General features: G+C 41.7%; 1 protein-coding gene across 4 annotated transcripts; it reads right to left on the bottom strand.

Annotated features, from left to right (window-relative positions):
* Window positions 1-3,405: 3,405 nt before the first annotated feature.
* LOC118518209 (uncharacterized) lies at window positions 3,406-20,641 on the bottom strand. Of its 4 annotated transcripts, none has more exons than XM_078074356.1 (5): window positions 20,293-20,641; window positions 18,606-18,691; window positions 18,215-18,312; window positions 15,918-16,044; window positions 3,406-3,773 (listed from the first exon to the last, which is right to left on the bottom strand). In XM_078074356.1, the coding sequence occupies exons 2-5, from the start codon at window positions 18,637-18,639 to the stop codon at window positions 3,679-3,681; spliced, it is 354 nt and encodes a 117-aa protein (XP_077930482.1). In that variant the 5' UTR covers window positions 18,640-18,691; window positions 20,293-20,641; the 3' UTR covers window positions 3,406-3,678. The 4 variants fall into 4 exon arrangements, with proteins under 4 accessions (XP_077930482.1, XP_035920710.1, XP_077930481.1 ...); XM_036064817.2 differs by lacking the exon at window positions 3,406-3,773 and adding an exon at window positions 8,303-11,689; XM_078074357.1 differs by lacking the exon at window positions 3,406-3,773 and adding an exon at window positions 15,014-15,272.
* Between the last annotated feature and the right edge of the window lie 2,796 nt (window positions 20,642-23,437).

Here is a 23,437-nt window from a genome sequence, read left to right as displayed (position 1 = left end):
TCCCTTCAGATGCAGTTGTACAGGACAAGCTGAAAGTCATGGTCACTTGCAGGTTGGAGATGGGAGGGGGATTGGAGTTTAGGAGATTCCCTTATGTGTTTTGGAGCTAAGTTTGTGTGAGCAGGCCCAGAGGTCAATACTCTTTCTCCTGTCCAGTAGTCCTCTTTCTGAGGACCGCCATGCATATACCTCTATGGTCAGCCTGCTGGCACAACCAGCAAACTGGTGGGAATCCTTGTGTTCCTGCTTCTGGACCTCCCACCGTGGAGAGCAGAACTGTCAGCAGACTCCTGGGGTAGCCTAGAGTCCTAATCTGCAGAATTATTATGTCACTTGCTACTAAGGGCCGTGATGGCAAGAATTATGTTCCTCCTTCTTACCATGCATAACCCCACTGCCCTTACTCATTCCTGGAATTAGAGAGCAAGAATGGAGTTTAACTGGGATAAGTAGAGATTATGTATTTTCTCTAAAACACATGACATCAAACGCACTGAAAACATGCCTGGATCCAAAACACAGTTCTGCCAAGTTGCAGTGTGTTTTTAAGGAAAATACATCATTTGAGGAAAGTCATCTAGAATTGCATGAGATAGGTCAATAATTCTATACCATGAAGCCTTCTTAGCAATGAAAATCCAATATGGGCTAGAGGCTATGGCCTTACCTAAATTGATAGTCATTTGTCCTACGTATTTTTCCACACACTCTGTCATCGTATTTTAACAAATTAATGCTCTTTTTTAAAGTTTATTTACTTAAGTAATCTCTCCACCCAACGTGGGGCTCGAACTTACGACCCTGAGATCAAGAGTTGCACACTCTACCGACTGAGCCAGCCAGGTGCCCCCCAAACTAATACTCTTAAGTCTCCATTGGGATATTCTCTTAAGCCTCACGTAGTGGCCATGAGGATGGCCTTATGAGCCTTTGCTGCAGAAACAACTGGCTCGAGGTCCTAACTGCCTCACCACATGCCTCCTAGGTGCTGCTCCCGGGCACTGACTGAGTGCAGGTGGACGCTAAGGCAGACCAGCCCTGGAAGGTATGGGACTCTTTGTCACCTGCTATTGGCTCGAGATTCCCCTAGGACTTTGCTGATTTTTCCTTAAACTGCAGGGCCGCATAATGCTTCCACTGACCTTCTCTCCCCTCTCCTTCACGTGCAGTCGTCTTGCATCTTGGGCTCTCCCCAGCTTTGAGACTACCCCCACCCCATTTCCTTTCTCACAGGCATGCCTCCTGATAAAATGTTTGCATGTTTCATCCCATCTTGGCATGTGCTTCTTGGAAGACCTGGACTAACATCACAGAAAGAGCAATTTTCCAAAAGCCTCCATTCTTCAAAGCAAAAGGCCAAGCTATTTCATGTACCCCTAGCTTGTTCTCTACAGGAGATTGAAAGCTGAATCATGTATATTTCTATCCAATAAGAGGACCTCTTGGTCCTGGATGATGGGATTATTCTCCTAGTTTCACCCCCATTCACCTCTGGCACCATCAAGCAAGTGCCTGGCAGGGAAGACTATTTACTGACTCCTGTCCATCCAGGAGTGGTGTATCGTTGAACTTGACAGACCAGAAGAGGGAACTGACTTACTTGCTACCATCTTGTGAGGATTCAGGCTAATTTTGCTGTTACAGTTCTATAATAACAGCCTTTCAAACCAGCGGATAACAGCCGCATCCCACAGGCATGCTGGAAGGAGAACAGATACCTTCTCCTACTATTGAGTAATCTCTTGGAAGCCTAATTGTTTACTTTCTCACCTGCCAGGGTTGGATGTCTCCATCCTGCGCACATGCCCCATTTTTTTTTTTTTCCATGTGCCCCATGTTTAGAGGGCCTACTTCCTTATCCCAAGAACTTAGGTCTTTTTTTTTTTTTTTTTAAGATTTTATTTATTTTACAGAGAGAGAGAACAAGTAGGGGGAGCAGCAGAGGGAGAGGGAGAAGCAGGCTCCCCGCTGAGCAGGAAACCCGATGTGGGGCTCGATCCCAGGATCATGACCTGAGCCGAAGGCAGATGTCCATGTTACATAGTTTCTGATCTCTCCTGCTAGAACCTTGACTGAAGTCTGTTAGAGTGTCATTTATATGCTCAGAAATCAGAAATGAATTCTGACAGAAGCATATAGAAGGAATACTGAAGCCTATCCTTACAGTTAGAGTTTCTGACATCTATGATGATTTTTCTATATCAAATCGTAACAGACGTGTAAATTGTTTTCTCCAGTTTACTTACTTTTTAAATAAAGGTGGGGCAATTCTCAGCCCTTGGAAATAATTTCTCCCTGAACTTCTCTGAGCAGGGGGCAGTGTAATCTAGGTTCAACTAGAATACACCTCCTAGAGTTTAATTCCCAAGCGTAAAGGCAAACGTTGAGGGACAACCAGTTTAGAAGATAGGGCCTAAGAACTCTAAGGACGGGTGGAAATAGAGCTCCAGAATCCTAGCTTCTCTATGCAAATGGTCTTGAGATGTGAGATGATTTTGCATTGGAAAACCATTTCTTTTCTTTTGTGTTCACACGTTTGTAGACTTTTCAACAGTGTTTTACAAGTTGTAGTCAGTCACCTGCATCAGAATTATCAGAGACACGTGTTACAATGCAGATCCACCAGTCCCAAGCTAAATCTGCTGGATCAGAATCTCTGGAGGAGAGGCCCGGGAGAGTGAATTTTTTCAAACACTGGGGTGATCCATATGCCTGCTAAAATGTGAGGACCTCTGCTCTTTGCAGTACACTCAGAAGGCTCTTAGGATGTAAATTAATTGAGGTGATAGAAATAGAATAGGTTTCTGAGTTAGAACTGGGGGTTGAACCTTCCTTGGAGTCTAAAGACAACCACCGAATAGGAGAGTTTGACTTGCAGTAGTGGTATCCCAAGTTAACCATCTAGTTTCCTGCTTTGTTGTGGGGTCACAGATTCCCTACTCTTTATCCCACAGTGCTTGTCAAGACTTTTCCATTTATTTGTCTAGCCGTTCAAAGTTGACGTCCTAACCTAACTTCCCTGTTTGCCTCAATGGTACCTTGTGTACCTAAGATTAGAACATCAAAGTTATCTTGAATCTTCTATCTCTAAGCTTCCACAAGTTCTGCCCATAATTCATGTGTAATTTATTTCATACTTGTTCCGTCAACTATGTTACTGTGGTAACTCTGACTTTAGTTGCCCCTGATGTATTACAGTTGCTTCTTTATTTATCTGCTTGCTTCTTCGTTTTCACTCACACGTTTTACCCTAAATCCTGGTGCCACGTTAATCTTTTAAATACAGCTAAGTCTTGGTTAAAGAGGGTAATAGATTTGGAGGTGGCACAAAGTCAAGGATAGCCTCAAATTACAGTTAAATTTAAACCAGTCAGAACATGATTCAAATTAGACGTCATGCAAATATTTGATTTGAATGCTTGATTGAAGCTTCATTTATTATTTAGGAACACATTTATGAATTGACAACATAATAATGTAAAACTGGTACAAGTCTAAGGGCCTAGGCACACACAACTCCGCATAAGTTGACAAAAGTAGTCAAAAAGTTGATAACCTATTAAGTCATTATTGTTTGTTTCCTAAGTGACCTTTCTTCTGGTAGAAAATTAGAACATGGTGTGAAGCGGCCCAAACCCAACAACATGCTCACTTCTTCTGCCCTCCATACACCCGCCCTCACTGTTTTAGATCTTGTGAGAAACCGGAACAGCCCTGGAAATATCCTCCCTCTCCACTCGCGAGTAGGACCACCTCATTCCTCTTGGGCGGGTCTGTGGGAGGAAGGGATAGGACACATTAGCTACATGTCCAGTTGTCAAGGAGGGAGAGATTGCTATAGCACAGTAGAAACAATGTGGAATCAGTTGTTTCCAATCACCAGATGATTTTATTTTATTTTATTTTATTTTTAAGATTTTATTTATTTGACAGAGAGAGCACAAGCAGAGGGAGAGAGAGGGAGAAGCAGGCTCCTTGCTGAGCAAGGAGCCCAATGTGGGACTCGATCCCAGGACCCTGGGATCATGACCTGGGCCGAAGGCAGCCACTTAACCGACTGAGCCACCCAGGCATCCCAACAGATGACTTTTAGTGCATAGCTGTGTTAGCTGCTTGGAGCACTTTCATTCATTTCATAAATGCTCTGTTTTTTTCTTAAACTGCAGTTTCTCTGTAAATTGGTCAGTCCGTCCCTGGACTATCAAGAATACAAAAGATTTAGAGGCATCTGAGTGGTTCAATCAGTTAAGCGTCCAACTCTTGATCTCAGCTCAGGTCTTGATCTCAGGATTATGAGTTCAAGCCCTGTGTTGAGCTCCATGCTTACATGGAGCTCATGTGAACATGTCCACATATGATCCATGTCCACATGGATCCTACTTAAAAGGAAAAAGAAATACAGAAGATTTACTTACTTTAAATGTGGGAATTTAAATACAGAAAGTAGCCAAATAAAAGTATTTTTCTAAAAGGATATTTTTCGGGGTGCCTGGGTGGCTCAGTCGTTAGCGTCTGCCTTCTGCTCAGGTCATGATCCCAGAGTCCTGGGATCAAGCCCCGCATTGGGCTCTCTGCTTGGCGGGAAGACTGCTTCTCCCTCTCCCACTCCCCCTGCTTGTGTTCCCTCTCTCACTGTCTCTCTCTCTCTGTCAAAAAAATAAATAAAATCTTAAAAAAAAATAAATAAATAAAATAAAAGGATTTTTTTCAGGGTGCCCGGCTGGCTCAGTCAGAGGAGCGTGCGACTCTTCATCTTGAGTGAATTCGAGCCCCATGTTGAATGTAGAGATGACTTAAATAAGTGAATAAAGAAACTTAATTTTAAAAAATATAAAAGGATTTTTAAATAATCACCCATTAAAGAATATCATGTGATCGAAATAATTTAAGAAAGATTTCCTATGGCATATGGAGCAAGGAGATAGTAAATCTGAAAGTTGAACAGATAACGTCACAATGGCTCTGTCCACACGATATGGACAAGATAGGGTATATCACAATGAACAATTGCAATAACCTCATAGCTGGCCTGCTCAGTAATGCATATGTTCTGATCATTTGGGCCATTTTATTTTTTGGCAAATTACCACCATTTCAAGATGGTGAATTGCAATATTGTATCATTAATTCACATATTGGAAAAAAAGCCAAAAAATGCACCAGAAGATGTTGAAGCTGAAACAATTATGCTTTTATAAATTTGGAATAGCTATGTCCCCAGAAATTCTGAGCAACTGGTGTTCTACTCTATGATATGTCACCATTATCATCCCTCTGCTTAGGAAAAAAAAAATCATTATATAAGTTAGGCCCCAAAATAAAGCCCCTATTTTTTTTTTTAAGATTTTATTTATTTATTTGACAGAGAGAGCGAGAGAGCACAAGCAGGGGGAAGAGTAGAGGGAGAGGAAGAAGCAGGCCCCCCTCCAAGCAGGGAGCCCGATGCAGGGCTCGATCCCAGGACCCTGGGATCATGACCCGAGCCAAAGGCAGACACTTAACCATCCGAGCCACCCAGGCACCCCATAAAGTTCCTATTTTTTTTAAGTGTTAATTGAAGGCAGCTCATCAAAGCATTTTATTTATTTATTTACTTATTTATTTGAGGGAGAGCAAGAGAGAGAGAGTGTGAGTGCATGAGCAGGGGGAGGGGCAGAGATAGAAGGAGAAGCAGACTCCCCACTGAGCAGAGAGCCCAATGTGTGGCTCACATCTCAGGACCCTGGGATCATGACCTGAGCAGAAGGCAGATGCTTAACTGGCTGAGCCACCCAGGCGCTCCCCCCCCCCCCATTTCTTATCCTAATGTTCAGGATCCTCTCAATATGAGTCATGCCTTTTCTGTCATAATCCAGTCAAACCCATTATCTTATTATTCCCCAAATATTCTATTTATTGTGAAAATACATCTTAGGTGGAGGGTAGGTTCTGAAATTAGATGGTAAGCTAAATGAAATAACTTCAAAATTATTCCTGTAAAATCCTTTACCTTATCCCGGAAGTACAGTATACATGATTTTGTATGAACACCTGTATACAACAAATACGTATACATGTGAAGTGTATGCAGTAATATCATTCTTGAGGGGGACTAGACTCATATTAAATCATTTAAGTGATTCATTACTCAGCTTTTTTCAGCAAATACGTGAAGATTCTAGGCTCTTGCTGGCTTGAACATCTTCCTGTTCATCAATATCTTGTTCTCAGTGAGGGAGGGGCAGAGGTAGAGGCAGACTCCCCGCTGAGCAGGGAGCCTGACTCAGGGCCCCATCCCAGGACCTTGGGATCAGGACCTGAGTTGAAGGCAGATGCTTAATGGACTGAGCCACCCAGGCGCCCAATTTCTGCTCTTTCTTATGTATTTCCTTTTACTTTGTGTTTAATTTGCTTCCACTTTTAGTCTTTCTTTTTTTTTTTTTAAAGATTTTATCCATTTATTTGATAGAGAGAGACACAGCGAGAGAGGGAACACAAGCAGGGGGAGTGGGAGAGGGAGAAGCAGGCTTCCCGCGGAGCAGGGAGCCCGATGTGGGGCTCGATCCCAGGACCCCGGGATCATGACCTGAGCCGAAGGCAGACGCTTAACGACTGAGCCACCCACGCGCCCCCACTTTTAGTCTTTCAATGGAAATTGGAATGATGGATTTTCAACCTTCTTTTCTAATGTTAGGTAGTTTAATGCGGGAGATTTCTCTCTATATGTTGCTTTAGTTGTATCCCACAAGTTTGGATATGTTGCATCTTCATTATTATTCAGTCGAAAAATGTTTTTCGATGTCTATTTTATTTCTTCTTTTCTCTTTGGTTATTTAATGGTGTTTTCCCTTAATTTCTTGGAAGTTGAAGCTTCTTCCCCCATTACCTGTTAATGGTATCTAGATTAATCCCACTAGTCAAAGAGTATTATATATTATTTCAACCCATTTTCCTTTAAAATTTTTTACTTGGATTAATTAGAGGTATGGCATTTAATTTCCAAATATTTGGGGATTTCCTATCTTATTTTATTGATCTGTGCTTTCATTAAATGTAATAGAGAATACTCTCAGTCCTTTGAACTTACTGAGCCTTGCTTTAAGGGCCAGCGTATAACCTAACTTGGTGAACATCCATGTGCACTTGAAGGGAATGTGCACTCTGAAGTTGTGTGTTCCATGTGCATACTATATTCTATATGTGCCAATCAATTCAAAGTGGTAGTGCTGTTCAGCTTTTCTAGATCTTTAATATTTTTTTGTGTACATGTTCTAGCATCTGCTGAGAATGGGTTATTAAATTTTTTTTTAAAGACTCATCCATTTATTTTAGAAAGAGAGCACGTGAGAGCGCAAGCATGGGGTGGGGGGCAGAGGGAGAGAATCCTCAAGCAGATTTCCTGCTGAACACGGAGCCTGATGCAGGGCTCAATCTCATGACCCATGAGATCATGACCTGAGCCAAAACCAAGAGTCAGATGCTCAATCAACTGAGCCAGCCAGGTGCCCCTGGAGTGTTAAAATTTCTAATTATAAAATTGTGGATTGTTCTTTTTAAAACTTTAGTTCTGTCAGTTTTTACCTTGTGATTTTGGAAGCCCTGATGTGAGGCACATAATATATTAATAACTTAAAATTATAAATCTTACTTATAATATTAACATGTCATATTTGTAACCCAGTTACACATTATAAGAATTCCTAACCTTGATGAATTGACCATTTTAACATTACAAAATGTCCTTCTGTATCTATGATGATACCTTTTTTTTTTGATACCCTTCTTCTTGAATTCTGTTTGATCTGATATGAATATGTCCACTCCAGCTTTCTTATGATTAGTGTTTTCACTGTCTCTCTTTTTTTTTTAATGTTTTATTTATTTATTCATGAGAGTCAGAGAGAGAGAGAGAGAGAGAGAGGCAGAGGCAGAGGGAGAAGCAGGTTCCCCGCCTAGCAGGGAACCCGATGCAGGACTTGATCCCAGGACCCTGGGATCATGACCTGAGCCGAAGGCAGACGCTTAACCATCTGAGCCACCCAGGCGCCCTTCACTGTGTCTCTTTATCTTTTGTTCTTTTTTTTTTTATCTTTTGAACTTTCAACCTATGTTTCTGTATTTAACATGTGCCTCTTTTACATATAGTTGGGTCATGTTTCTTTTTTTTTTAATATCTTATTTATTTATTTGACAGAGAGAGACATAGTGAGAGCAGGAACACAAGCAGGGGGAGTGGGAGAGGGGAGAAGCAGGCTTCCTGCTGAGCAGGGAGCCCAATGCGGTACTCGATCCCAGGACCCTGGGATCATGACCTGAGCCGAAGGCAGACGCTTAATGACTGAGCCACCCAGGCACCCCGTGGGTCATGCTTCTTTATTCAGTCTTGTAATCTTTGAGTTTTATTTGGCGTGTTTCTTTTACATTTAATGTAATTACTGGTATGGTTGAACTTAGGTCTACCATTTTGCTACCTATTTAGGATTTGTCCCATCCATGCCTCTCTTTCTCCTTTCCTGCCTTCTTTTGGATTAAACATTTTTTATTTTTTTTAATTTTTTTTTAAATTTTTTTTATGGATTAAACATTTTTTAACATGTAATTTAGTTCCTCTACTTGCATTATCATTTAATGGATATTCTATATGGATTACAGTATCATCTGTAATTTCTCATAATCTCCTTAGCGTTATTATTCTTTTTCATATTAAATGTAGAAACTTTTTTTTTTTAAGATTTTATTGATTTGAGAGAGAGAATGAGATAGAGAGAGAGAGCATGAGAGGGGGGAGGGTCAGAAGGAGAAGCAGACTCCCCGCCGAGCAGGGAGCCCGATGCGGGGCTCGATCCCGGGACTCCAGGATCATGACCTGAGCCGAAGGCAGTCGCCCAACCAACTGAGCCACCCAGGCGCCCCTAAATGTAGAAACATTTTTTATTTACCCTTCCTCCCACCTACATCCCTTGAAGTTCAGTATTAATTTGTGCACACAACTGAATTTTATTATAATTTCAGGAAATTCTAAGATACCAACAATACAGTTGGAGTCAAAAGTTTAACTATATGGGGGTGCCTGGGTGGCTCAGTCGGTTGAGCATCTGTCTTTGGCTCAGGTCATGATCCCAGGGTGGGATCAAACCCCGAGTAGGGCTCCCTGCTCAGCTAGGAGTCTGCTTTCCCGCTCCCTCTGCTCCTCCCCCCGCTAGTGCTAGCTCCCTCTCACTCTCTCTCAAATAAATAAAATCTTAAAAAAAAAATGTTAACTCTTTCAAGTTCCCTTCTAGTCACTCTCTCTCTCCTGATTTCTGGTCTGTAGGTCCTCCTCTTGTTTCTCACAGTAAATATTTGCCACCATTGGGCTATGGGTAGCAAGCACAATATATGATCCTCATAGGCAGAAGTGATTGAGAAAGCTGTAACCAGGCTTAAAGGAGCACATTTAGCAAGGGTGGGGGCCAGAGCAGAAGTTAGTACCAGGCAGCTCAATTCACACAAAGTCAGAGAAAACAAAAAAGGTCCAAACAAAAGGATCCAAAGTCAGGTTAAAAAAAAAAAAAAGACTTATATAATTAGCAACAGAAAGAAAAGGCAGAGACAAGACACAAAGAGCTCTTGAGAGCCGATGTAAATTGTTATTATCCTTTCAGCTGCCTGTACTTCTCCTACCTTATCGAGTTGATCCTTGTGCAAAAAGAGTCTAAATCAGTGGTTCTTAATCTTGGCTGCATATCGGAACTACCTGAGGAGTTTTTAAATTCCTGATGCCCAGGCTACACCCTAGTCCAAATTTAATCTGAATTCTCTGGGGCTGGGAGCCAGGTATTTTTTTTTTAAAGCTCCTCAGATGATTTCAGTGTACATCCAGGGTTAAAAAGCACTAGTGTAAATGTTTGCAAGTGTGCAAGTGAACACATGGAGTGTAGGGACAGAGAAAAAGGAGGATTTCCTGGGCTTAGATTTTTTTTTTTTTCTCTAGAGAAACTTTCTGGTGATTTTCCTCTTTGGGATCCTGATCCTCCCCACTTGGCTTCAGATTAAAACTACTATTTAGACAGCCATCAGCCTCAAGTACTGTTCAGTCTGCTCCTCTGATTAGTTTTTCTGTGATATCAGATGCTTAGCTTCTGAGTCTGTTTCTCTGACTAAACCAGACTTTCTCCTTCTGTGTTTCTCTAGGATTTTTCCTCACTACTTCAGCTTTTTGAGGTTTGTGACTGTACCTCTTGTCCTCTTACCATACTTAATAACCTTTCAAGGAAGAGAGCTATTTTTGCATGACACAGCCTCGTGTTTTTGTAGTATACCCTGTAATACTTAGAACAGGTCTACACTATCAGGAGAGAATACACTTTTTTCCTTTTTTTTTTTTTTTTTTAAGTAAACTCTATGCCCAACATGGGGCTTGAACTCACAACCCCAGATCAAGAGTTGCATGCTCTACCAATTGAGCCACCTGGGTGCCCCGAGACTACATAATTATTTCATGAATTTACTGCATTCTATCCATCATGAATTTCTTTGTGTTGATGAAAGGCTGAACGCACACTAAACGTTTTCTCACATTTCTTACACTTGTAGTGTTTTTCTCCCATATGGGTTTTCTGGTGTTGAATAAGAGATGAACTCTGGCTGAAGGCTTTGTCACAATCATTGCATTTATACGGTTTCTCTCCAGTATGAGTTCTCAGATGCTTTGTAAGAGATGAGCTCTGGCTGAAGGCTTTCTTGCATTCTTTACATTTGTAAGGTTTCTCTCCAGTATGAATTCTCTGATGTCTTACAAGAGCTGAGCGGTCACTGAAGGCTTTCCCACATTGGTTACATTTGTAAGGTTTCTCCCCAGTATGAGTTCCTTGATGTTGTATAAGAGCTGAACAGTAACTGAAAGCTTTCCCACATTCACTGCATTCATATGGCTTTTCCCCTGTATGAGTTCTCTGATGTTGGGTCAGGCCGGACCTGTCACTAAAGGCTTTCCCACACTCTGTACATCCATAGGGTTTTTCTCCAGTATGAACCCTTTGATGTTTAATAAGGGATGAGGTGTCATTGAAAGCTTTCCCACATTCCTTGCATTTATAGGGTTTCTCTCCAGTATGGATTCTGTGATGTTGAATAAGGTATGTGCTTTGGTTGAAGGCCTTCCCACATTCACTGCACTCATAGGGCTTTTCTCCGGTATGAATGATGTGATGTTGGATGAGGGCTGACCGATGACTGAAAGCCTTCCCACATTCGTTACACTCATAGGGTTTCTCTCCAGTGTGAATCCTCTGATGCTGAATAAGTGATGAGCTCCGACTGAAGGCCTTTCCACACTCGTTACATACATAAGGCTTCTCTCCAGTATGAATTCTCTGATGTAAGATAAAGGCTGAGTAGTAACTGAAGGATTTCCCACATTCATTGCACTTCCAAGGCTTTTTCACTGAGTAAATGTTGCGATGTCGAATTGGGTTTGAACTCTCCCCAGTTTCACTACAATCCTCCACAGGGTTTTTCTTGCGTTTAATTACGACTTGCCTTAAATCTTTCTTCTGATTTCCTTGCTGCCTTTCTAATGTGCCTTCACATTGCCAGGCTTCTATCAATCTGGAGTCCCAGGACTCATCCTTTTTAAGTCTCTCCATTATCAGCTCTCTTTCAGGAGACACTTCTTCATAAAGTCCCTGCTTTGAAAAGGATTCTTTAGTTTCAGGTATAGATTCGGAATCTGAAATAAATAAAAAGTACAAGTGTTTGTGTTCTCTGTGTTGAGAGAAAAAAACAGCTGAGTTGGGGCGCCTGGGTGGCTCAGTCGTTAAGCGTCTGCCTTCGGCTCAGGTCGTGATCCCAGGGTCCTGGGATCGAGCCCCGCATCAGGCTCCCTGCTCAGCGGGAAGCCTGCTTCTCCCTCTCCCACTCCCCCTGCTTGTGTTCCCTCTCTCGCTGTGTCTCTCTCTGTCAAATAAATAAAATCTTAAAAAACAAAACAAAACAAAACAAAAAACAGCTGAGTTGGCAAGAAGAAAAGAAAAGAAAAATGATGCTTCTTAAACATGTTTTTAGAATGTTTTCAGAAAGTGCTTCCTGGCAATGGCAGAGGAAGTTTCAGGGACTAACAGAGATGGGAGAATGGCTAATACAAGGCACAATAAGAGGACGAAGAGGAGGCTCTACCTAAGAGAATGGAAAACTGAGCAGACAAGTCAGGAAGGAGGATAAGCTAGCAGGATGAGAATAAATGTTAATATAAAATATCTGAGGAAGGGTAGAAAGATGAAAAGACAAGTTGAGATTGGGCAGTTTTGAAAAAGTACAAGACAAAAAAAATCACTTCTAATAATCACCTGGGAATAATCACTTTTTGACTTTTTAAATAGTTCCCTCTGGTTCCCCCCCCCTTTTTTTTTGAGAGAGAGCAGGGGCAGGGGGTGGATGGGGCAGAGGGAGAGGGAGAATCTTAAGCAGGCTCCATGCATGGAGCCTAATGAGGGGGCTCAGTCTCACGACCCTGAGATCATGATCTGAGCTGAAATCAAGAGTCGGACGCTTAACCAACTGAACCACCCAGGTGCCCCGCTCCAGTCCCTTTTTAAAAGCACAGATTTTTTTCATGTTCACCATACACTTTATTTATTTATTTATTTATTTAGAAGATTTTATTTATTTATTTGACAGAGAGAGAGACAACAAGAGAGAGAACACAAGCAGGGGGAGCGGGAGAGGGAGAAGCCGGCTTCCTGTGGAGCAGGGAGCCCGATGTGGGGCTCGATCCCAGGACCCTGGGATCATGACCTGAGCCGAAGGCAGATGCTTAACCGACTGAGCCACCCAGGTGCCCCCACTTTATTTTTTTTTAATAGACACTTTTTTTTTTTTAAAGATTTTATTTATTTATTTGAGAGAGAAAGAATGAGACAGAGAGCATGAGAGGGGGAGGGTCAGAGGGAGAAGCAGACTCCCTGCTGAGCAGGGAGCCTGATGTGGGACTCGATCCCGGGACTCCAGGATCATGGCCTGAGCTGAAGGCAGTCACTTAACCAACTGAGCCACCCAGACGCCCTTTAACAGACACTTTAAATATGATTTTGTGTTTCCACTAACCACTGCCCCCTCCTTTCCTTCCTTCTCTCCTTCTTCCCTTCCTTCTTCTCTTCCATTCTTCCTCCTCCCCTTCCTCCCTTCCTTCTCTTTCTCCCTCCTTCCTTTCTTCCTTATTTTTTGGTCATACCCAAATTTCTCAAAAAGGTCTTGTACATTTTCTCATCACATCCTTGCTCCTATACTCGCTGTAGTCTGGCTTCTCTCCCTTACTCAGTTGCAACTGCTCTCACTGAAGTTACTAACCATTTATATGTCACCCAAATCCAGTGGATTCTTTTCATTCTTTAGCTTGGCCTCTCAACAGCACTTGACAGTGGTGACCATGCCTCCCCCCAACCACATCCCCCCCTCATTTTTTCCCCCAACTTTATTCGGATATAATTCTGTGATTGTAAGCTGTCCAGGTTTTACTCTTAATCTCTATCTACTTGGGACTTTTTCTGTTTTTCTTCTTAAATGTTGATGCTTCTTGGTGTTCAGTCTAAGCTCTCCTTTTTTGCCCCTCCCCATCCCCCACAACATTGTCTCCATTAAAGACCTCATCCAGGCCACGGTATTAATTGCTTTTTTAGAAAAATTAAAATATATTTCACATATAACACTGTGTAAATTTAAGGTACACAACACGGTATTTGGATGTATTCATATAATATGATTACTGACGTAGTGATAGCATCTCAATTACGTCACATAATTTCACCTGATTATCCTCTTTCTCCTGACAGTTTATCTTTGTTCTGTAAAAGAACTGGTGACAGGGGCGACTGGGTGGCTCAATCAGTTAGGCGTCTGCCTTCAGCTCAGGTCGTGATCCCAAGGTCCTGGGATCGATTCCCACGTCGGACTCTGTGCTCAGCAGAGAGTCTGCTTTTCCCTCTCCCTCTGCCCCTCCCCCTGCTCATTCTCTCTCTCACATAAATAAATTAATTTAAAAAAATAGACCCAAGGGCGCCTGGGTGGCTCAGTTGGTTAAGCGACTGCCTTCGGCTCAGGTCATGATCCTGGAGTCCTGGGATCGAGTCCCGCATTAGGCTCCCTGCTCGGCAGGGAGTCTGCTTCTCCCTCTGACCCTTCCCCCTCTCATGTGCTCTTTCTCTCATTCTCGCTTTCTCAAATAAATAAATAAATAAAATAATAAAATCTTAGAAAAATAGACCCAATTATATACTGTCCACAAGAAACTTACTTTAAATAGGTTTTTAAAAATGGAAAAAAATATACTATGCAAACAGGAAGCGAGAATGGCTATATTACTATCCTACAAAATAAAATTCGAAACAAGAAATATTACCAAGGTTAAAGAGGGACATTATAAAATGATAAAGGGGTCAGTTCACCAAAAGATAATTTGTTATGTGTATGCATCTAACAAAAGAGTTTCAGGTACATTAAGCAAAATACAATAAGCAAAAACTGATAAAACTAAAAGGAGAAATAGACAATACCACAATTATAATTGGAAAATTCAACACTCCTCTGTCAGTAATCAGTAGAAGCCAGTAGACACGAAATCAGTAAGGATATAGAAGACCTAAATACTCTCAACCAACCTGACCTAATTAAATTTATTTTCAAGTTCACATGGAACATTCATCAAGACTATATTATGGGTAATACAACAAATCTCAGAAATTTAAAAGAACTGAAATCATACAAAGTATCTCTGACCACACAGAACCAAACCACAAAATTGAAAACAAATTTTATTGAAAACCATCTAAACTTTGGAAATCTGTAAATAACCCATGAGTCAAGGAGGAAGTCACAAGTGAAAATAGAAGTTATTTTGAACCACAGAAATGAAAACACCACATATTAAAATTGTGGAATGCAGGCAAAGCAGTCCTTAGAAGAAATTTTATAGCATTAAATGTTCATACTAAGAGAGAAGAAAGATCGTATACCAGTGATTAGGCTTCTACCTTCAGAAACTAAAGGAAGGAGAGAAAATTAGACCTAAAGTTAGCAAAGGGGAAAAATAATAAAAATAAGAGCATCAATGAATAAAACTGAAAACAGAAAACAATAGAAGGAATCAATGAAATCAAAAGCCAGTTCTTTGAAACGATCAATAAAACTATTAAAATTCTTAAGAAGACCAATAAAATTAAAACAGAGAAGATACAGATTACCAATATCAGGAATGAAAGATGATAAATCATTACCAGAGCGCACTCAAGAAGAAACAGATCATCTGAATGGTCCTACATCTAGCAAGAGACCAGGATTCAAGGTTAAAAACCTTCCAATAAAGCAAACCCAAGACCCAGATGGCTTTACTGGATTGAGCTTTTGATATCATATCTAATAAAATTTTGCCTTACAAAAGGTCGCAAAGACTGTCTTTAATGGTCCCTCTAGGTTTTATACTTAGTTCTGTGATCCATTGAAAGTAACTGTGTATGGTGGGAGGTATGGATTTTCTTTTGGCATATGGATGTCCAGTTGTTCCAGTACCATTTATTGAAAAGATTCTCCTTTTTAGCATTGAACTGATTTTTGCATCTTTGTCAGAAATTAATTGACCATATATGTGTGGGTCTATTTCTGGACCATCTGTTCTGTTCCATTGATTTATATCTTCCTTTCACTAGTACCACACTGTTTTGATTACTATAGCTTTAGAAATCTTAAAACCAATGTAATGAAGCTGTCCTTTTTCAATACCAGAGACAGTGAACTTTTACTTGCCAAAAGAGAAAAGAAGCCAATTCTGAGCCCAGAGTGATCAGGGATCTCCTAGGGGATTAACGCTCTGTGGATCTGGAGCAAAACTATGGCATTTTAGATGCCATTAGTTATAGAGGAAACTTATGTCCCAGTAAGCAGTTTGCATTACAAAATAACTTCCTTACCCCAAAATACCAGGCTCCCACAATTCTCCACTTTCATATCCATGCCCATGTATCTTTGGGCAGAACTCAGCTGTTCTTCTTCCACATGAGCGAAATCCATTTCCTCATCCTTGACTGTCACCAATTCCTGGAAGAAAAAGCACATTCTTACAGGACTTAGGGACGAGAACAATCTAGAAGAGGAAGTATTTTTTAATCTGAAGGTTAAACCTTTATTTTAATGGAACAATCTAAAATTTCTAAGTATTAGTCCATGTTAAGGAAAATAATAATAGCTAACATTTATAATATATTTTCTATGTGCTAAGTCCTTTGAACTACCTCTTGCAATGATAACTATATGAAGTAAGTACTATTATTAACATTATTTACAGACGTGAGGATCAGATCTGAGATTTGGACCCAGGCAGTCTGACTCCAAAGCTATACTCTTTTTCTTTTAATTGAAGGATAGTTGACTTAAAATATATCAGTTTCAGGTGTACAACATAGTGATCTGACATCAAAGCTATACTCTTAACTATATTTTTCTGTCTCTTACATAGTTTACTAAGTAAATCTAATATAAATTAACCACTGAATGACAACTAAATGTTAATTACTAATTATACTTAGTTGTAGGTGGGGTAAGTCTCAGACATGTAATTTATACTGATTCCTGGAATATTCGGAGATTTTATAGAAATTCTGCTTGATATCCTGATTGTATATAGACAGCCATCCTGTTCTAACAGAAGCTTCTTCTTTCTCTGTACTTAGGGCTATGACTTTTAGATTTATTTAGTTATCCTTTAATAACTATGGTTGTTCTGAACGAATGGATTTACTGATTATAAACTGAAAATAATCAACTGTTCTTCATATTCTATGTTATATTGACATTCATGTGGGTGTAATTAACTGGAGAATACTTTGTGAGAAAGTCAGTCAATAGAATAGAGTGGTTAAGGGGCACCTGGGTGGCACAGTCAGTTAAGCATCTGACTCTTGGTTTCAGCTCAAGTCGTGATCTCAGGGTCTTGAGATCAAGCCCCACGTTGGGTTCCACACTTGGCATGAAGTCTGCTTGAGATTCTCTCTTTCCCTCTCCCTCTGCCCCTCCCCCCACTCATGCTCTCTCTCTCTCTCTAAAATAAATAAATAAATCTTAAAAAAAAGAAAAAAAAGACTACAGTGGTTAAGAGGCATAGGATTTAGGATCAGACATACCTGGGTTCTGATTAGGGTTCAACTATGTTATGATTCTGAGCAAGTTACTGTGAGCCTCAGTTTTTGGTTTGGGTTTTTTTTTTTATGATTTTATTTTTAAGTAATCTCTGCACCCAATGTGGAACTTGAACTTAACAACCCTGAGATCAAGAGTCGCATGCTCCACTGACTGAGCCAGCCAGGTGCCCCTGTGAGCCTCAGTTTTACTGTGAAATAGGCATCATCCCTAACATGATTTTTTGTTTAAAATAAATAATGTCTGAAAAGTGGCTCTAAATGATAGAGTTCCCCTGAACTCAGTCATTAGACCTCTTCTCCATCCATTCTTACATACCTATAAGCAATCTGTTATTTCACCCATATTAAAAAAAAAAATCCTCAAAAAAACCCCACAAAAACAACCCAAAAAACAAACCTTCTTTTGTCTTCCTTCTCACTATCACCCTATTTCTGTCCTCTCCTTTAGCATAAAACTCTCCAAAATAGTTGTCCGTAGTCCCTGCCTTCAGTTTGTTTCCTATTCTCTCCTGAATCCTTTCTAATCAGGTTTTCATTCCTACCGTTCCATGCAATTGCTCTTGTCAGTCACCAATGATCTTCATATTTTTAAATCCAATGGTTAATTCTCAGCCCTCATCTTACTTGACTTAGCAGCAGCGTTTAGCACAGCTGATCACTCCCTGCTCCTTGAAACACTTTCTCCAGTTGGTTACCAGGATGCCACACTTTTGACTTTCCCCTACCTCACTGGCCACACATCTTCTCGGTCTCCTTTGCTGGTTCCTCTTCATCTCCCTGACATTAAGAGTTGAAGAGCTATAGGATTCAGTAATAAAATTTCATCTCTTCTCTGTTCCCTTAGTGATCACAGTTTCGTGGCTTAAAATACCATTCACACAGATTACTCCCAAATTCAAGGCTTGAGCCTGAGCTTTCCCCAGACTTTCAAGTCTTCAAGGAAAAATTATTTTGGTTCAGTTCTCTAGTTGGGGTTGCTGTAGACCTCTGAAGCAAGATGAAAAAAGGAAACAACACACCGTGAACGCCAAGCTAAGATTTCAGAGGAGGGAACTTAACCTCAAACTTGCCTGGAACTCAACAGGAAGGAGCTCGACAGTAGGTTCCATTTCTTCTGTGTTCTGTTTTTGGGGCAGAGAAGCATCCTCACTAGTAATGGCTGGAAGGACTGGGGAGGAAAAAAGCCATGAAGGAGGTACACTCTATTCACTGAGACGAAAACTATCACAAGCCAGCTAAATTATATACTCAAGGCCTACTCAACTTAACTCAAAAAGGTGGGATGAGGATAGAGTAAGATGATAAAGTGAAAGTGCATTGCCCAAAAATCTAAACTTGTAGACCCACAATTCATCAACCTTTTGGAATAGTCTAACAGGGAGTGGAAAAGCGTGACCTTTTATCACAAAAGCAAGCAAAATGGAATATTCTCTCTTCCACGGCTATTTCTATAATTCTTACCTTCCTCCTCAGCTTCAATGGTCAGATAATCCATGATCAGCTTCTCTTTCTTTGTCCTGTTATTGCTATGACTTCCTTCTTCTTTACTGTTTCAGATGAGATAAATATGAACTTTTCAGCAATACATAATCTGCTTCTTTGTGTAAATCATTCAACTCTACTCTGAAGCTCTGGAGAGAGATTTTTGAGGTTAGGCTCGCCATCCTCTGGAATTGGTTCCTGCTCCCTGGGGCATCTCCCTCTCTCTATCTCTACTCCTAGGAGGCTTATTCTTCTGCATTTAAGTCCTAGGGCCTCAGAAGTAATTCTTTGCTTGAAACCTTTATTATTTAGGCTAAATTAATCTCCACAGCTGGAAGACCATTCTCTAGAGTACTGAGATCAGTCACTACATGCCACACCAGGACAAAACCAGGAGAGAATCAGGGCAGGGAACTGTGAGCCTCACACTTGGTTCCAGACTGTGCAAAACTCCCATAAGACCCTAAAGCATACAACTGGCCATATGATTATGTGGCCTGTGATTATGGCCTGTGATTATGGCAGCAGTAACTATAAACAAGGCTTCCACCGTTGGTTCATCCTTACTATTCATAAAGACAGGCAGTTGACAGAGGGGGCCCTTACACAGTTGATTGCCCACCTGCTCTTTTTTAAAGACCCTGAAAATGTACAGACAGGGATTCCCTTGCATGGTCAGAGTGAGAACAAAAGACTTCAGCAATTAGACAGTAATAACTGACAGACAAAATGGCTTCCCACCTCTCAAGGGAGAAAAACTAAACTTTTCATCAGGCTGAATGACCATGAGGAACAAAACCAGTCAGTACAGCCTAAGGTGACAAGCTGGCACAAAATTCAACAAAATTTGCAAGAAAAAAAAAAAAAAAAGATGCCTGCAGCACATCCTGTTGAATGGCTGCCACATCCTGAAACTGCCACCAGAAATTAACTTATTAACTGTATCCTGCTTGTCATTAGGCACCTGAAACTTGTGGTTTGTGCCTATTTAACCCGGAGCCTAATCCTTCCCCTTAGGAGTGTACTCTTGGTTTGTAGCCGAAGGCTGCATTTCCCAGGTTTGCAAACTGCACGGCAACAAAGCTTTTCCCTGCCTCTGACCCAATCCTGGCATTCCAGGCTGTGTGTGTGTGAGACAGAGACAAGATTCAACCCCTTGCATTGGCTGCAAAATACAGGCAGGCCCCAGAACTCTGATAGAGCAAATCACAGAAGAGTAATGAGTGAGACACGGACACCATTTATTTCTTTGTGTCCCCCAAGTTCAGAACCTTAAGGCTCTTGGTAGCGTGGCAAGACTTAAGGCCAAAACCGACGGGAGGCGCTCAAGCTCTCCGGCCTCCGCACTCCCGCTCCCAAGACGCCCCCTGTCGGCCACGCCTCCTTCAAGCTCCCGGACTCCACTTCCCAGAGGGCTTAGCGGCAACCGCGCTTCCGGGACGCCTCCTCGCTCAGAGCTAAACCCACAAACCCGGCTCGCCTGCCAGTCAGGGAAGCGGGAGGAGTACGCAGAGCGCGGGGCAGGGGGCCCGGGACGCGCGGGCAGGGCCCAGCCCTTCCCCCCAGCCCCGGGGCCGCAACCTGAGAGCCTGGCTCGGGCACTGGAGCCGCGCGCTTGGACCGGCGGGTCGGAGAGACCCGCGCCTCGGGCCCAGCTTTCTCTTACCCCTAGACGCGCTGCGGTCTCGGCTCCGGCCACAGGGCGGGTCCCCGCAGGGCTGCGCTCTGGGAAAGACGGGACGGGCGGACGGAGTCGCTTTCCGGACTCCCTGAGCTGCGGGGAAACAAAAGGCTCGAGCCCGAGGCTCCGTCTGGAGTCGCATCTGCGCACTTGGAGGCGACCGCGCCAGGTCGGGGGTCCCGGCGGAAGGACTCCACTTCCCAGAGGGCTCGGGGACATCGGTGCCCGTCCTGGGCGGGGGGAGGGGGCGTCTGCAGAGCCAGGGGAGAGAACTGCAGGCCTTCGGTACCAGCCTTAAGGTGGAGATAATACCTCATCTGATAGGTCTCCTTTCTGAGTAAGATGAGAAGCTGTCGTGTAAAAGCTGGGTGACTCAGTTGGTTATGGATCTGCCTTCGGCTCAGGTCCTAATCCCAGCGTCCTGGGTCAGAGCCCCACATCAGGCTCCCGCCTCAGCAGGGGAGTCTGCTTCTGCCTCTCCCTCGGCCCCTCCCTCCCCGCTCGTGCTCGGGCGCTCTCTCATTTCTCTCTCTCAAATAAGTAAAATCTTAAAATAATAATAATAATAAAAATAACAAAAAATTAAAAGCTCCAAATATTTTCAGTGTCTGATTATTGATTGGTGGTGGTTGGGGGTCTGTTACACAAAGTCTTTTCCTTAGCCTTTCTCATTCTTACAATAAAGCCGCAAATCTGTAAACTGAGTGCTAGTGATTTTGTTGAAAGCATCCTGGCTGATAAAAACCATAGGCAGGGTTGCGAAGCCATTGTCCCGAACCACGAGATACAAAGAAAAAACATGATATAGGAATGAGTTCACAAGGAGAAGTTAGATGTGAGAAAGAGGCAAGTATGAAGATTGGCTTTGAAGTGGAAAATTGTGCGGACCTGGAGTTTATGAACATTGGTACTAGAAGGGCCGCTCTCCTTGAGCCAAAGAGCGACCGGATGAAAGATACTCCTTTCCTCTGTGCAGAAACCAGAAGAAATCAATTGTCATTCCAGTCCAGATGACCATAGTCACCTGAATAGTCTCTCCACATCTAATCTTGCCTTTCTTAATCCATGCTATTCAAGACAGCCAAGATGAACGTTGAAAAATTAAATCTGTTTATGTCCCTCTCCTCAGAACCCTTCAGTGACTTCCCTCTGCCCTGGAATAAGACATAAACTCCTTAGCACGGTTTATAAAACCCTGCATAGGGGCACCTGGGTGTCTCGGTTGAGCATCTGGATCTCAGCCCAGGTCTTGATCTCAGGGTCCTGAGTTCAAGCTCAGCATTGGGCTCCAGCCTGGGCATGGAGCCTACTTAAAAAAAATTTTTTTTTAATTAAAGAAATAAAAGAATAAAAATATACATACTAGCTAAACTGCAAAATTCTAATAAGGATGACGAAATTAACACATCTTTCTGTTGTGTGCTGTGTAGATACCCACAATACTACTACTATTCATAAAGACTTACAAAGATAGTCAATAGACTATGACTGAAGGCACTTCTCAGCTTGAATCTGAAAATCACAGGCAGGGGACACACAATTTACCAGCTGCTCAGAAACCAGGAGTGGTTGTTGCTGTATTATGAAAAGCAGACTTTGCTGTTTCCCGTGATTCTAACTTTTTGGAATCAGGTTTGTTTTTTTTTTTTTTCATTTTCATATCTCTGGTTTCCAGAAGTACCTTCCAGTTGTTGTTGGCCAGGTGCCTCTAGTGTGTAGTCATCATACCTGTGAGTGTGTCATCATACCTGTGCGAGTACACAGGCCAGAATGGGATCAACAGAAGAAAACCCGAGAGACAATAGTGGAGCATACTTAAGAGTTGCCATAATTTCTATCCATGTTTTCTGTTATTACTAAAATGGTAACTTTATTTTTTTTTAAAGATTTTATTTATTTATTTGACAGAGAGAGAGATAGCGAGAGAAGGAACACAAGCAGGGGGAGTGGGAGAGGGAGAAGCAGGCTTCCCGCTGAGCAGGGAGCCCAATGTGGGGCTCGATCCCAGGACCCTGAGATCATGACCTGAGATGAAGGCAGACGCTTAACGACTGAGCCACCCAGGCACCCCTAAAATGGTAACTTTTAAATTTCTCAGTAGTTGAGGTCTTAATTTTTCTGTATATAAGTTGACATATTATTATTACAAATTTCATTGATTTATAATCATAAAATAGACCTATACATTTTCCTTCTTTTCACTTATTTGCATTATTAGAACAAGCAAATTATAACTTTAAAATAAGTGTTCAATCTTTTTATGGTAAACTTGACTCGATATTTATTTATTTATTTATTTTTAAAGATTTTATTTATTTATCTGACAGAGAGAGAGGGAACACAGGCTGGGGGAGTGGGAGAGGGAGAAGCAGGCTTCCCGCGGAGCAGGGAGCCCGATGCGGGGCTCGATCCCAGGACCCTGGGATCATGACCTGAGCTGAAGGCAGACTCTTAATGACTGAGCCACCCAGGCGCCCCTTGACTTGATATTTAGAGTGTAGCATTGTTTATGTTGTTAAAGTAAGTTTCAGTGTTTACATATTCTAGATTCAGACTTCTTTTTGGTCATTTTGCTCATAAAATGAATAGATCTTAGGAATGTATTTCTATTTGATAATTTTAAAATATGAGACTACCATATCAACACTCATGAAGAAAAGACCAAAGAAATGTTCAGGGAAAAGTAGTATCACTTTAAATATTTTCATTATTAGAAAAGAAAGTGAAAAAATAAAGAAACTGACTAAATATTTTAGACTCTGGGGAAACAAAACAAAAAATTTAAGGAATCTAAGAGGAAGAAAATAATGAAAGCATAATCCATTCAAAAATAAACAAGAGCAAATAATACTTGAAATAAGCTAGATAAATTCTGGAAACTGTGTGGGTTTTTATTTATTTATTTATTTATTTATTTATTTATTTATTTATTTGACAGAGAGAGACACAGCAAGAGAGGGAACACAAGCAGGGGGAGTGGGAGAGGGAGAAGCAGGCTTCTGGCCGAGCAGGGAGCCCAATATGGGGCTCGATCCCAGGACCCTGGATCACGACCTGAGCTGAAGGCAGCCGCTTAATTGACTGAGCCACCCAGGAACCCCTGGAAATTGTGTTTTAAAAAGCAGTTAGT

Source organism: Halichoerus grypus, chromosome 6 (genome assembly GCF_964656455.1).
Source record: "Halichoerus grypus chromosome 6, mHalGry1.hap1.1, whole genome shotgun sequence".
NCBI classification, from domain to species: domain Eukaryota; kingdom Metazoa; phylum Chordata; class Mammalia; order Carnivora; family Phocidae; genus Halichoerus; species Halichoerus grypus.
Note: the sequence above shows the minus strand (reverse complement) of the source record. Positions and strands in the feature narration are given on the sequence as shown.